This window comes from Chrysemys picta, chromosome 2, assembly GCF_011386835.1.
Source record: "Chrysemys picta bellii isolate R12L10 chromosome 2, ASM1138683v2, whole genome shotgun sequence".
Lineage (NCBI taxonomy): Eukaryota > Metazoa > Chordata > Testudines > Emydidae > Chrysemys > Chrysemys picta.
The window spans coordinates 157,443,037-157,457,530 of record NC_088792.1 but is presented as its reverse complement, the minus strand read 5'-3'; the positions used below and the strand labels follow the sequence as shown (position 1 = coordinate 157,457,530).

Genomic DNA, 14,494 nt, shown 5'->3' with positions numbered 1-14,494 from the left:
TGACTGTGAACCGCAACTACTCTCTGGGAATGATTTTCCAACCAGCTATGCCTCCCACCTTGTAGTAGCTCCATCTAGGTTGTATTTGCCCAGTTTGTTTATGAGAAGGTCATGCGAGAAGGTATCGAAAGCCTTACTAAAGTCAAGACTACCACTTCTACTGCATCCCCTTATCCACAAGACTGGTTACCCCGTCAAAGAAAGCTATCAGGTTGGTTTGACACGATTTGTTCTTGACAAATCCGTGCTGACAGTTATCACATTATCTTCTAGGTGTTTGCAAATTGATTGCTTAGTTATTTGCTCCATTATCTTTCCGGGTACAGAAGTTAAGCTGACGGGTCTGTAATCCCCCAGGTTGTCCTTATTTCCCCTTTTTAGAGATGGGCACTAGATTTGCCCTTTTCCAGTCTTCTGGAAAGTCTCCTGTCTTCCATGACTTTTCAAAGCTAATTGCTAATGGCTCAGATCTCTCTTCAGTCAGCTCCTTGAGTATTCTAGGATGCATTTCATCAGGCCCTGGTGATTTGAAGACATCTAACTTGTCCAAGCAATTTTTTGACTTGTTCTTTCTCTATTTTAGACTCTGATCCTATCTCAATTTCACTGGCAGTCACTATGTTAGACATCTCATTGTTTCAATGTGGTCCCGTCTGTCTGTCTCCATCTGTATACTTGAGTTGTAAGCTGTCCAGGTCAGGGACCATTTTTTAATTATGAGTTTGTACAGTGCCTAGCACAAGGGAATCCTGGTCCATCACTGAGGCTCCGAGGCAGTACTAGTGTAAATAATAAATCCTACCACCACCGCCATTCAAGTCCATAGAACTACTCACCTGAGTAAAGTTATACTCACATGCTTAAGTAGTCGAGGAAATCAATACTGAATATATGAAGGTATTATCTGAAGAGACTGACAGGAAGCAGATACATACCTTAAGAAGGTGCCATTTTTGTGTAGTCACTTCTCTGACTAGGAGCACACTTTAAGGAGTTACTTTACCACTACAGAATATCTGCCTACTGTTCAGTGACTCTTACAAAGGTGATGGCTAGACCATTTTGTTTACCTTTGGATAACAAGTACAACATTTATCCACTCATATACTACCAAGAAGAAATTGGGAAATAAATACTTTTCTATTTACAATTGATAAAAGACTATAACAGCTGTGGGCAGCTCAGCAAGTGAGAGATCACTCAAACATTTGCCATCTCAGGAGTCTATGGAGAACTTTACACAAAGTCAATGAAAACAAACAAAAAAAACCCAAATTCCCACACCTTGTTATTTTGGAACAGCCCCAGGATTCTTTCTGAGGCACTTTGGGAAAGATTCATTAGGGCCTCACCAACCCTGGGATAGATAGTTTTCTTCTAACTGAACAGTCTAAATAAACTCTCCCCTTTTGAGAAGTTTTTGTACTATAGCTTTGCCTTTAAGAGGAGCTCTCAGAGGGTATTATTATGGTACTAACGTGCCAAACTCTGTCCTGATGTTTTCTGCAGGACCCCACAAGCTTCAATCCAATTTAACGCAACAAAGGTCTCACCTGTTCACCAGAGCCATGCAGATAATTCACGGGGAAAAAAAGTTACAAAATACCCTTAATACAATATTAGGTCGTAATCATGTGTTCAAGTGCTTTCCTGAGTGCTCAGCACTTTACTGGGTCAAATCCTAATCCTGTATCAAGAACTGATTCTTGCACAATGATATAGAAATATTTGCCACCCCAAACAAACCCCAAATTCCCACTGCTACCAACAGTATCAGGTTAGGAGACACTCAGCTACTCAGCATTCATTGCAAACAAGTGGCATTTTCACTGGTGGTTGCGGTTATTTTTAGCATCTCTGAGCTATCTTTAGGCTTCAATTAAACGTCATAGGATAATTTGCTAGGATGTAAGCCTGGCGGTCAGGGCCAATAATTGAAAAAACAAATGTTGAATCATGAATGGATGGAAAGAGTTTGTGCTTTTTCCCTGGCGGATGCTTCTTTTTGACTTTTTTCCTTAAAATTATTATTTATTTGCTTCTATGATAGGGCAAAGGTTTTGCAAATATAAATTAGTTTTATGAGGATCTCAGCACCTCTCCTTATCCCACACGGAAAAAGCACCTTTTCAAGGGTATGCAAATAACATCCAGTAGCGCTATATTATTTTTTTTAAAAAACACCTTAAAACAAACATTTTAAAAGTTCCAGAACTGAACAAGTTGAAAATCATATTTACAGCTTCCTTTCCTTCAAGCCAAAGTAAATGGGGAAATCTTTAAGAGCACCGTTTGACAGAGCAGAATGTTTCAGCTTATCTTATGACATATTCCAAGAGGTCACTGTGACTGCATCAGATTTCAGTCACATTTTATATTAAGGTTCCATTAAAAAATAGTTTGTAAAGGATTAATAACAGATGAATTGATGTTATAAACATGTGAGATGAGTCATAGATACTTCGAGCACATCGGTTAAAAGGTGTTATGGCTATAAGCAACGTTAACCTATATAACAATCGACTAACCACTTATGAATAGTTTAATGCTTTCTAAACTGTCCATAAATAGAATTTTATGACAAAGTATGACCAAGATTTAATAAAGAATATCCTCCTTAATGCTGGTCACTGGGGGAAGAGGGGGAGGAACAGCACTCACATGGGTGTTGAGGATAAATACATTAAAGATTGTGGTACTCAAATACTACCAGTTATAGGGTGTATGATGTATGTACCATAATAGGTTGATAGTAAAGATGAGCGGTTCTTGTTCACCACCTTTACTGGGACTACTCATATGAATAAGGGTATACAGGATATACAGTCAGTCAAAATAAGCCATATGGTGCCAGGAGTGTTTAACACAAAGCTCCTCCTTGAAATCAATAGTTAAACGGCCATTTATTGCAATGGGGGGCAGGATTGGGCCCTAGAGGGCTGAAAAATAAAAACATTTGAGCAGCAACACTCATTAAGCTGCTGGATCTTCTGGATGTAGACGTTTGGCTGTAGCTGGAAAAGATCCCTACAACTTTGGTAAACCTTTCCCTTCTATTGTATCCAGGCCTCAGCTGCCTTCTTTGTCCCCAGCTTCTCTCAGCTGGGTTCTATGCAAGTCTTCCATGACTTATTTTATTTGCTCTAGAACAAGAGACTGGACCAGTGGCAGCTGTGACATGTTACCTAACCCTTGGGAAGCCCCCCCCCCCCCCCCAAAAAGTCTTTAAATATATTAACTCTGGTTGCTAAAGCCTTCCTTAGGCCTGGTCTACACTAGGCGTTTATGTCGAAGTTAGCGCCGTTAAATCGAATTAACCCTGCACCCGTCCACACTGCGATGCTATTTAGTTCGACATAGAGGTCTCTTTAATTCGACTTCTGTACTCCTCCCCGACGAGGGGAGTAGCGCTAAATTCGACATGGCCATGTCGAATTAGGCTAGGTGTGGATGGAAATCGACGCTAATAGCTCCGGGAGCTATCCCACAGTGCACCACTCTGTTGACGCTCTGGACAGCAGTGCGAGCTCGGATGCTCTGACCAGCCACACAGGAAAAGCCCCGGGAAAATTTGAATTTGAATTCCTTTTCCTGTCTGGCCAGTTTGAATCTCATTTCCTGTCTGGACATCGTGGCGAGCACAGCAGCACTGGCAACGATGCAGAGCTCTCCAGCAGTGATGGCCGTGCAGTCTGGGAATAGAAAGAGAGCCCCAGCATGGACTGATCGTGAAGTCTTGGATCTCATCGCTGTGTGGGGCGATGAGTCCGTGCTTTCCGAGCTGCGATCCAAAAGAAGGAATGCAAAGATCTACGAGAAGATCTCTAAAGACATGGCAGAGAGAGGATACAGCCGGGATGCAACGCAGTGCCGCGTGAAAATCAAGGAGCTGAGACAAGGCTACCAGAAGACCAAAGAGGCAAACGGACGCTCCGGATCCCATCCCCAGACATCCCGTTTCTACGAGGCACTGCATTCCATCCTCGGTGCTGCCGCCACCACTACCCCACCAGTGACCGTGGACTCTGAGGATGGGATACTGTCCACGGCCGGTTCCTCAGACATGTTAGGGGACGGGGAAGATGAGGAAGGAGATGAGGAGGGCGAGGCAGTTGGCAGCTCTCACAACGCTGATTTCCCCGACAGCCAGGATCTCTTCATCACCCTTACAGAGATCCCCTACGAAGCGTCCCCAGCCATTACCCCGGACACAGAATCTGGTGAAGGATCAGCCAGTAAGTGTTGTAAACATCTAAACATTTATTTTTAACAAAACAGGAATATTAACAATTAAAAGAATGGGTTGTTCATGATTAGTGTGCCCTAGGCGCTTAACGGTTTAGTAAGGGGCAGTGCAAGTTTTGAAAAGAAATCTAGCAATGTCCGGTTTTCAGTGATTGTCCTGCACAAGCCGCTCTACTGTGTATTCCCTGCTACTGCAGCTACAGTAAAATGCGGTCTATATGTGCGGGGATAGAGCAGTAATCCTCCTGGGACATCTCGATGAAGCTCTCCTGGAGGTAACTTGAAAGCCGTTGCATGAGGTTCTTGGGGAGAGCGGCCTTATTGGGTCCTCCGAAGTACGACACGTTGCCGCGCCACGAGATTATCAGGTACTCGGGGATCATTGCTCTGCACAGCAGGGCGGCATACGGCCCTGGTCTTTGGAGGCTTTCCCGGAGCATTCTCTCTTTGTCGCTCTCGGAGATCCTCATCAGGGTGATGTCGGCCATGGTGACCTGCTTTTAATTAGGTAGGGGAATGTTAGTGTTGGGACTGCTTTCCCGTTCCTTTACAGAACTGTCACCGCTGGTTTGCAGCCACGCGGTGGAGGCGGGAGAGGGGCAGCCGAAAGGGATCATTCCCGGGGACAGCCGCGAGGGGGTGGGACAGGGGCAGAGTTCCCGCTTGCCGGATTGCTGGCAGCAGGGACTGACATTGATTTAAATGTGAAATGAGGCCAGTGGTAATATAAAAGTTTTAAACTGCCACAAGTGTACGGCTTACCATGTCTGCCTGCAACAGAAATTCCGTTGTGCTGCCTCGCTTCTCAAATGTGCTGTTCAAGACCCCAGGCACAGAATGCGAAGGCCGAGAATTCGACCTTGTGCTGAGTGCGCATGTGAAAGGTGCTGTGCATGGTCTTGTTCACAGAGAAAGACTATGTTCTTTGTTCACAACTACATTTATCTTTCAGAGGAATTCACTCCCTTTTTCCCATTTCCACAGCCCCGTCTGCGACTGTCTCACAACCTAGCCTGGAATCACACTCCCAGAGGCTAGCGCGGATTAGGCGTAGGAAGAAGAGGACACGGGAGGACATGTTCTCTGAGCTTATGGCCTCTTCCCAAGCCCAGGCAGCACAGCAGACCCAGTGGCGGGAGAACTTGACCCGAATGCACCAAGCCAACATGGATCGGGAGGAGAGGTGGCGGCAGGAAGACCAGCAGGTGACTCAAACGCTGCTTGGACTACTGAGGGAGCAAACGGACACGCTCCGGCGCCTTGTGGATGTTCTGCAGGAACGGAGGCAGGAGGACAGAGCCCCGCTGCAGTCCATCTCTAACCGCCCTCCCCCGCCACCAAGTCCCATACCCACCTCACCCAAAGTGCAAAGAAGGAGAGGCGGCAGAGTCCCTGCTAACTCTCACTCCACCCCTGCAGAGAGCTCTAGTAGCAGAAGGCTCTCATTTCCCAAAATTTGAAAAGTTCTTTCCTTCCCGCCTGACACAAGCCCACGTCCAAGTTTCACCTCCCAATGCCATGTGTAGTTGATAATAAAAAATTCGTTTCTGTTAACTACTGTTTCAATCATGTTCTTTTGGAGGAGGAGGGGAAAGGGGGTTGGAAATTGGACAGGACAGTCTCCTTTGGCAGGGTACATAGTCGGGGGCAGGCACAGCAGCAGGGCACATACACAGTGCAGTGATGCAGTGACTAGTTGCCCCGGTTAGTCTGGGAGGTTGTTTTGATGTAATGTTGGGGGGGGGTGGGTTGCTCTGTGACTTTGTGGCGGGGGAGGGCAGTTACAGATCTTAAGCGCCGGTCCTTAGACAGGATCACAGAGCCACACAGCATGGGATCTGTAACCGTCCTCCCCCTGCCACAAAGTCAAATAGACCTCCCATACACACAGTCCCGATCAGGAGGGGTGACAGGCTCCGTTGAAACAAGCATCCCACCGCAGCGGAGCCTGTCAATCCTTGAGTTTAGAAGCTGCATTCGCATCACAACACTAGACCCGCCCCGCACCACAGTCTGCGTCCCAGTTTTAAAAAATTCCCGCTAAAACAGTATTAAAGAAAACGGTGTGCTTTAACAAAGTAGAACTATTTTTATTTCGACACGTGTGTTGGAGGGGGGGTGAAGGGGGTATGTAACTGGATAGGATAGTCAACATTACCTGGGTAAAGAAACGGGGGCAGGTTTAGCTTCTCAGTACACAAACTATAAAATCACAGGTTACCCTGCTCACTCAGGAACTTTGCTTTCAAAGCCTCCCGGATGCACAGCGCTTCCCGCTGGTCTCTTCTAATCGCCCGGCTGTCTGGCTGTGAGTAATCACCAGCCAGGCTATTTTCCTCAACCTCCCACCCCGCCATAAAGGTCTCCCCCTTGCTCTCACAGAGATTGTGGAGCACACAGCAAGCTGCTATAACAATGGGGATATTGGTTTCGCTGAGATCACAGCGAGTCAGTAAGCTTCTCCATCTCCCCTTGAGACGGCCAAAAGCACACTCCACCACCATTCTGCACTTGCTCAGCCGGTAGTTGAAGAGTTCTTTTTCAGTGTCCAGGGCGCCAGTATAGGGCTTCATGAGCCAGGGCATTAGCGGGTAGGCTGGGTCCCCGAGGATGACTATAGGCATCTCCACATCCCCAACAGTTATTTTGTGGTCCGGGAAGTAAATACCTTGTTGCAGCCGTCTAAACAGACCAGAGTTCCTGAAAACACGAGCGTCATGAACCTTGCCCGGCCATCCCACGTAGATGTTGGTAAAACGTCCCCTGTGGTCCACCAGTGCTTGCAGCACCATGGAAAAGTATCCCTTTCGGTTAATGTACTGGGTGGCCTGGTGGTCCGGTGCCAGGATAGGGATGTGAGTTCCATCTATGGCCCCACCGCAGTTTGGGAATCCCATCGCTGCGAAGCCATCTATGATCGCCTCCACGTTTCCCAGGGTCACTACCTTTGGCAGCAGTACATCAACGATTGCCTTCGCTACTTGCATCACAACAACCCCCACGGTAGATTTGCCCACCCCAAACTGGTTCGCGACTGACCGGTAGCTGTCTGGCGTTGCAAGCTTCCACAGGGCTATGGCCACTCGCTTCTGTACACTCAGTGCAGCTCGCAACCGGGTGTCACTGCGCTTCAGGGCAGGGGACAGCAACTCACAAAGTTCCAGGAAAGTTCCCTTCCGCATGCGAAAGTTTCGCAGCCACTGGGATTCATCCCAGACCTGCAGCACTATGCGGTCCCACCACTCAGTGCTTGTCTCCCGTGCCCAGAATCGCCGTTCCACGGCATCAACATGACCCATTGCCACTGTGATGTCCTCGGCGCTGGGTCGCCTGCTTTCTGACAGGTCTGTGCTACTCTCAGACTTCAGGACATCACCGCGGTGCCGTAGCCTCCTTGCCTGACTTTTCTGCATCTGCCTCAGGGAAACCTTTATGATAAGCTGCGAGACGTTGAGAGCGGCCACAACTGCAGCGATGGTCGCAGCGGGCTCCATGCTCGGAGTACAGTGGCGTCCGCGCTGTCAATGACTGGAAAAGCGCGCGAACTGTTTTCCCGCCGGCGCTTTCAGGGAGGGAGGGCGGGAGTGATGGACGGATGACGACAGTTTCCCAAAAGCACCCTCGACTCATTTTGTTACCCAGAAGGCATTGCCGGCTACACCCAGAATTCCAATGGGCAGAGGGGACTGCGGGAACTGTGGGATAGCTGACCACAGTGCACCGCTTCGAATGTCGACGCTATCACCGTTAGTGTGGACGCACAAAGTCGAATTACTGTCCTTAGTGTGGACACACACGTTCGACTTTGCAATATCGATTACAAAAATTCGATGCAAGTAAAATCGAACTACTCTCGTAGTGTAGACAAGGCCTTAGAAAAACAAAATCTTCTCATAAAAATGTATGACTTAGGGAACCTGGCTCCCAATGATGAAACAACAACAAGGTTTCAAGATGGTTAAGATTTCTATATTTGGTAGAAGGAAAGTGGTTTCCCTTTAGCCATAATGTTCCATTAGTGTTTAAAGGGCAACATACAGCTCTTTGGAAAATGTGGTCTTTAGATTCCCTTATAATGCTCCTTTCTCAATTTGGCCCTATGAATTGTAGGATAAGTTTCTTAAAGTGCTGGCTGGAAGCACCGTACAGAAAGGAGCAGTATTGAAAGGTACAGTTTAGTTGTGTGGATCAGGTCTTACTGGGATATCTGACAGCACCTGAGCTTTCTTAAACAAGAGTAGATGCTCTCCCTACACCAGACAGAAGAGACAAATTATACAAAAGCAGAGACAGCTATTAGTCTTCCCAGTGTCAGGTATGGATAGTTTTGGATGAGAACTTTGCACAAATTCTTTTAAAGTCCACAGTGCATTAACTATTATGAACCTGATTCACATTTACACTAAGGCTTATTATTAAGCAGCAGACTCAGCTTTAGGAGCACTAGAGGAAGAGCCAACTTTGGTTAAAAAGAAAGACACTAGACCAAAAGAAACCTAACAGCTCTGCTGGTTTGAATCTTTGCACTGGTTTGCCATAAACACCAGTTTAGAAAATAGATTAAAGATTCTTCATAAAAGCTCTGGACCCTTGAGACAGTTCTTACAATCACACTGGCACAATCTCCTTCCTCAAAAGGAGAGGATATTTTCAGTAGGAAGTCAGGGATATTCAATGAGTGGGGGGGGGGGGGGGGGAAAGAGAGAGAAGAGGAATCACCCAGCAAGGTAGGAAATCTGCTGGAAATGAGGGAATTTTTCAAAAGGTGCTGCCATTGTAGTTTGAAGGTGGTTTAAAAAAAAAAAAAAAAAAAACCACTTACCAACAGATTCCCTTAGCAGGGGGATTACCATATTTTACACAACAAGGGGCCTAATTCTCATTTGCACTGCCAGAGCTAGTGTCAGAGAACCTTAAGATGGGTGTGTGCCAGGGCAGCCCCACCCGGCACTGGCCCCAGCGACGTCAGACAAGTAGCTCTGACAGAGGAAGTCCCGCCCCGTTCATACTGGGCATGCTCCAGATGCTCACTGAGTATAAAAGGAGGGAACTCAGCTCACTCAGGGCTGGTGGCTGCAGGAGAAGGACCTAACTGGGAAGCTCCTGCAGAGGACCAGCTGATGCTCTTGAAGCTGCCAGGAACAGAGGCTTTTATAGGCCGGCATGAACCCCTACTGCAGGAGGAACCAGAGGAGGTGATGGATCCAGAGACTCACAGAGAACCGTGGGATCTGTGGGAGACCCCAACTCCCTAGCCGGTAGGGAGTGACCCAGGGGAGGTGATGGACTGGTACCTTGACCCCCATAAACCTCAGTGTGTTTCGGTAGGACCCCCTTGCTAAGCCAGTAGTAAGGTCCTATGGCCCTGCAACCAGGGGTGCTTACGTGGACTTTGGCCATTAGGCTGTGCTGCCCTGTAAGGAGGGATATAAACCCTCACAGCATGTAACTACAATTTATGCCCACTTTAAGGCCCCTTTACAGTACCAGTTCTCAATTATCCCCAATATCATGATTCAGCATTTCCAAGATCAATGGATAAAATCCAGGTGTATAATTTTATTGTATCCTAGGCTTTGACCACACACATAAATTGAACCAATTAGATTAAAACCCAGTTTAATGTGATTTAGTTAAATCAGTGAAAAATCCTTTGAGCGTGTTTACTTTGGTTTAAAAAATGGCTTAAAGCTTCTCCTAATCCCAATTGATATAAACCTGGTTTATATCAATTCAAAAGTGTCCAAACCGCCTTTTGCATCTGTTTTACTAAATCAATTCTAAAAATCACACCTTTAGTCAAAGTGATGCAACTTGGATTGCAGATAGAGGGAGAGTTGTGTATAGTGGCTAAAACACAGGACTGGGAGCTGGGATTCTGAATTCTCTTCCTAGCTCTGCCACAGATTCTCTGTGGTGTTGATTAAGTTCCTTATGTACCTCAGTTTACCCATCTGTAAAAAGGGTCTACACAATCTGTACAGTCACCAATTCTGTATAACTTTAGGAAGACTGCAGCAACTAAAATACCCATGACATAGGTATTAGAAGATTTTAATTAATATCTCTAAAGCACTTTGTGATCACTGGATAAAAATGAAGTATAAATAACTATGGTCTCATTTGAGCCCAAGTTAGATGAGAGAGAGGGGGGGGGGGGCAAGATTCTCAGCTAGCGTGACTCTTCAATTATGTTAGTAGGGCTACACCAAGTGACATGAGCTGAGGATCTGGCCCAGAGTTAATCACAATGCTTTCTGCATTACCCTTATTCTGCTCTTGGAATTCCAATGTGTCCCCTCAATCAGAGAATTGCAGTGAAGGTCTTTTAATAAGTGAATTTAGTTAGGAACACTTCATGCTTCAATGAAGTTTCATTTCCAATCAGACCTAAAGAGTCAGCATCTGTCTCAATCGTTTTGGTTTCAATGCGGAGAATACTGTTAATTTTACGGAAATTAATATCATGGTGGTTTGGAGCGGGGGAGCACTTTCAATAGCAGGGAACATCATTTAATTCTAGCTACCATAGGAATGAAGTTGTTAGCTCATACAAATTGACTGCGTAAAATAAACGTCAGAAGTAAAAGAATTAAGATCCTGAGATGCAATCACCTTTCCAATATCTGCCATTGCCTCAGGCTCATTTTATTAACATGAATCTTCTTCCAAAAATTAGAAAAGTTAACTGGGCAACATTAGACTCAGTGAACAAATCAAAGTGCTGTGATGTATTTGGTGGACTGGCCTTGCCTTTTCTTATTCCCATTTACACAGATTATATCCCAATTTTGGGGAACACAAAGGTATTTCTGCACAACAACAGCTGTGCTGTCTTCACTGCTATTGTTACATGACCTAGCTGGATTCAAGCTAGCTAAGGTAGGATAGCCCATGCACAACTTTTGCTGTGTGGACAAACCCCAAAACATCTCACAGTAAGATAGCCCAGGTGTGATGAACCTGGTCAGGATCTGTAGGGGCCTTATACAAAGCCTACTGAAGCAATGCAAAGAATCCCATTGTATTCAGCAAGCTGTGGATCAGGCCCCAGAAAAGGATTTTGGCTTCATAATTATAGCTTGCTGTAATGATGCATTTTTAGGTTGCTTTTGTTAGTGTACTGGAATATTTTTACCTTCTTTTCTCTTCCCCAAGATGCAAAGATCTGGGTCCATGTTGCACCCAAGTGGCATGGTGCTTCTTCCAATCTAAGACCCTGATCCAGCAAACATACAGGTATGTGTTTACCTTTATGTTCATGCGTAAGGCTGTGTCTTCACTATGAAGAAGGTGTGTGTACTTCAGTCAAGTTGTCTTCACAAGGATTTTACCATGAGTTGGGTTAAGGTAGTTTTCATACTAGACACAGAGCACTAGGCCATAAGACACCACCAGATCATCCACTCTGACTTCCTGTATATCAGAGCCACTTTCTGTATATCAGAGCCACGATCACCACCCATCCAGCCTCACAAAACCCAAGCACCAAAATTAGAGCCAAGTATTACAGTCCTCAAAAGACTAAACTATTGAGAGTCACAGGCACAATATGGGAGATGCAATAGTACATTGCTCTTGTTATCTGAAGACTGCCTATTGGTGAGATTGTAAACATTTCCCCAAAACAACCTCTACTAGAGAGGCAAGAAAATTACTACTCATTACTCAGGAGAGAAAGAAAAATGGTTTCACATAAATACATGATGGAAATTACCAGTTGGTAATCTGAAAGAACCTCAGATTACGTAAAAACCATATTACTCTAATACTTCAGATGTCTGGCTATGCCAGTTTCCTGGCAGCAGTCATTACACACACTTACAGTAAATCTGCCTTCACTAGTCCTAATCTAAAACTGATTGACAAGATTATTTTTAGCAAAATACCAAAGCTAAGCTAAAGAGGAATGCAAGTGTCACAACTAAAAAATAAACAGCTTGGTGGAAAATTAAAGCACAACTTTGACTACAGCCCCAGCAATTAGACATTCACAGGTAACTGATCTGTAGCTGCTGTAGCCCTAATGTCAGAGCCTGGTGTTTTTGCTGCTTGCATAATGAACCCTTAATGAAGGGCAATGTTCCAGTGACCCAGAGTGATCAGCAGTGCCAATATTTAACACGAACAGCTCTTTTTTCACATTCAGTTAGTAGATTGCAACTCTAGATAAGAGCATTTTTTTCCCTTTTAATGAGCAACTTTTCCCAGCATGCTGCAGAGGAGTTTTCAGTTCATTCAGAGAGGTGGTGGAGTTCGTGTAACGCCCATTAGCAGCAATGGGAAATGCGTGTGTACTGATGGTAGAGTGGACCCCAAGGTCAGGGCTGGAAGTGGATTCACACAAATTTTAGTTTCACAAATTTTAGATGCAAATCTCCACTTTCTTGCTCCTTGTAGTGTCAATAGGCCAGATTCCCCACCTTGAGTATTCAGTTAAACTAGTGTAATGTGAATAGTAGTGTTTAGCACCCACTTACACTCCTTTTTCAGTGGTGCATATGGCTACATAAAGTGTAAGGCAATGGAAAATTAAGCCCATATACTACAGTACAATATGAAGATGCAGAGAATTGCTTCAGGTCTATATCTAATTTATATAGCCAGGTACATCCCTGAAAAAAATCCTCTCCTCTGCTTGGTTTTTTTTTTTTTTTACACCTTTCAGCTATCCGTGGATAGCTATAGACTTTATACTTTTCTCACTTAAGATAGGTCTACACTGCAATCAGATGTGAATGCAGCACCGGTAGCGACAACCCAGCTAGATTTGATTTAGCTACATCAAACAATAGCAATGAAGCAGCGGCAGCATAAGCCAGCCACTTGAGTGCCTACTCTGGGGCCCAAGTGGATTTGTACAGCCTGTGCTACATCCCATGCTGGCATGGCTTCACTTCTATTGTTAAAGCTAGCTCGGGTAGGTGTGCACCTGCCTCAGTCACCCTGCCAACTGCAGCATAGACAGAGCCTTACTATAGGTTCACAGCTATGTCACTCCATAGACTTTAGTGGAGTCCTAATGTAAGTGGCAGGAGAATCACATCCAGTGTGTCCCAAAACCAGAGAATTTGATGATATGCTGGGTGGCATGACAGTGCTAGAATTTGAAAACAGTCTGAGGTTTCATGAACACTTTTTACAAAAATATTCCTCCCCCCACCCCCCAATTTAAACTGGCTAGTTTGTTGTTGTTGGGTTTTGGTCCTCCCCCACGTCCAAAGGAAATGCAACAAAACACACATTCCTCTAGACTAGAAAGCCTGGGCTATGCAAACATTCTTGTGAAAGTCATTTTTGCCTGGCCTCCAGGAATTCCACAGGGAGGCAGTTAGAAAAGCATCACATAGTCTAGAACTCATTGAGTCAGATTTATATTTAAGTGGAAAACTCAACCTTAATGATGGAGCCACCCCCCAACACCTTTCTGGGACTGGAGAACAGAACTGGCAGTTGTTAAAGTTCATCTAGAACTCACAGGGCCTGATTGGCCTTAATGTACATCACATTGTACACCACTCTGGTAATATAAAGAGGCCTTAAAATGAGTGTAAATACCTGCACACCCACTTTAAGGTCCCTTACTTTGGCAGAGTAATGTAGAATGACCTTAGTGTCTATAAGAATCAGGCCCATAGTTTTCTAGTAGGTTCTAGATTTATTATTCTGCCCAAATTCCTAATCATCCAGAGACCTCAAAAGCACTTTACAGAAGAGTTGAGCATCATTAGCTGCCCCCTTTACAGATGAGAAAATGAGATCAGCCCTTTCCTCATTTATTAGTATTACATATTGTGACAGACCCAGACCAGTGGGGTACAGGAGTCTAGTAGAGGGCAAATATACTGGTCACTGGTCACTCAGGGAACAAAACTACTCATCCAGAGAAGGGGCTGCACTAGAGTAATCAGGAACCTGCTAGAACTAGTTAAGGCAGGCAGGTTAATTAGGACACCTGGAGCCAACTAAGAAGCTGCTAGAGTCAATTAAGGCAGGCTAATCAGGGCACCTGGGTTTTAAAAAGAAGCTTTGTGGTGTGAGGAGCTGAGAGTGAGAGTGTGCTGCTGGAGGACTAAGGCCTGGTCTACACTACGGGTTTAGGTCGACTTTAGCAGCGTTAAATCGAATTAAGCCTGGACACGTCCACACGACGAAGCCCTTTCTTTCGACTTAAAGGGTCCTTTAAACCGGTTTCTTTACACCACCTCCGACGAGGGGATTAGCGATAAAACCGGCCTTTGCGGGTCGG

At 45.3% G+C, this 14,494-nt stretch overlaps 1 protein-coding gene across 1 annotated transcript; it reads left to right on the top strand.

Moving 5' to 3' along the window:
- The first annotated feature begins 3,260 nt into the window (after nt 1-3,260).
- On the top strand, nt 3,261-7,538 carry LOC135981551 (uncharacterized). Its single transcript, XM_065584509.1, has 2 exons — nt 3,261-4,235; nt 5,230-7,538. The coding sequence occupies exons 1-2, from the start codon at nt 3,659-3,661 to the stop codon at nt 5,703-5,705; spliced, it is 1,053 nt and encodes a 350-aa protein (XP_065440581.1). The 5' UTR covers nt 3,261-3,658; the 3' UTR covers nt 5,706-7,538.
- Nucleotides 7,539-14,494: the final 6,956 nt, after the last annotated feature.

Bases quoted from the DNA above. Each gene is read 5' to 3' on its own strand.
- LOC135981551 (XM_065584509.1), top strand. From the start codon at position 3,659: ATGCAGAGCTCTCCAGCAGTGATGGCCGTGCAGTCTGGGAATAGAAAG. The intron at 4,236-5,229 runs GTAAGTGTTGTA...CCATTTCCACAG, and splicing joins ATCTGGTGAAGGATCAGCCA to CCCCGTCTGCGACTGTCTCA.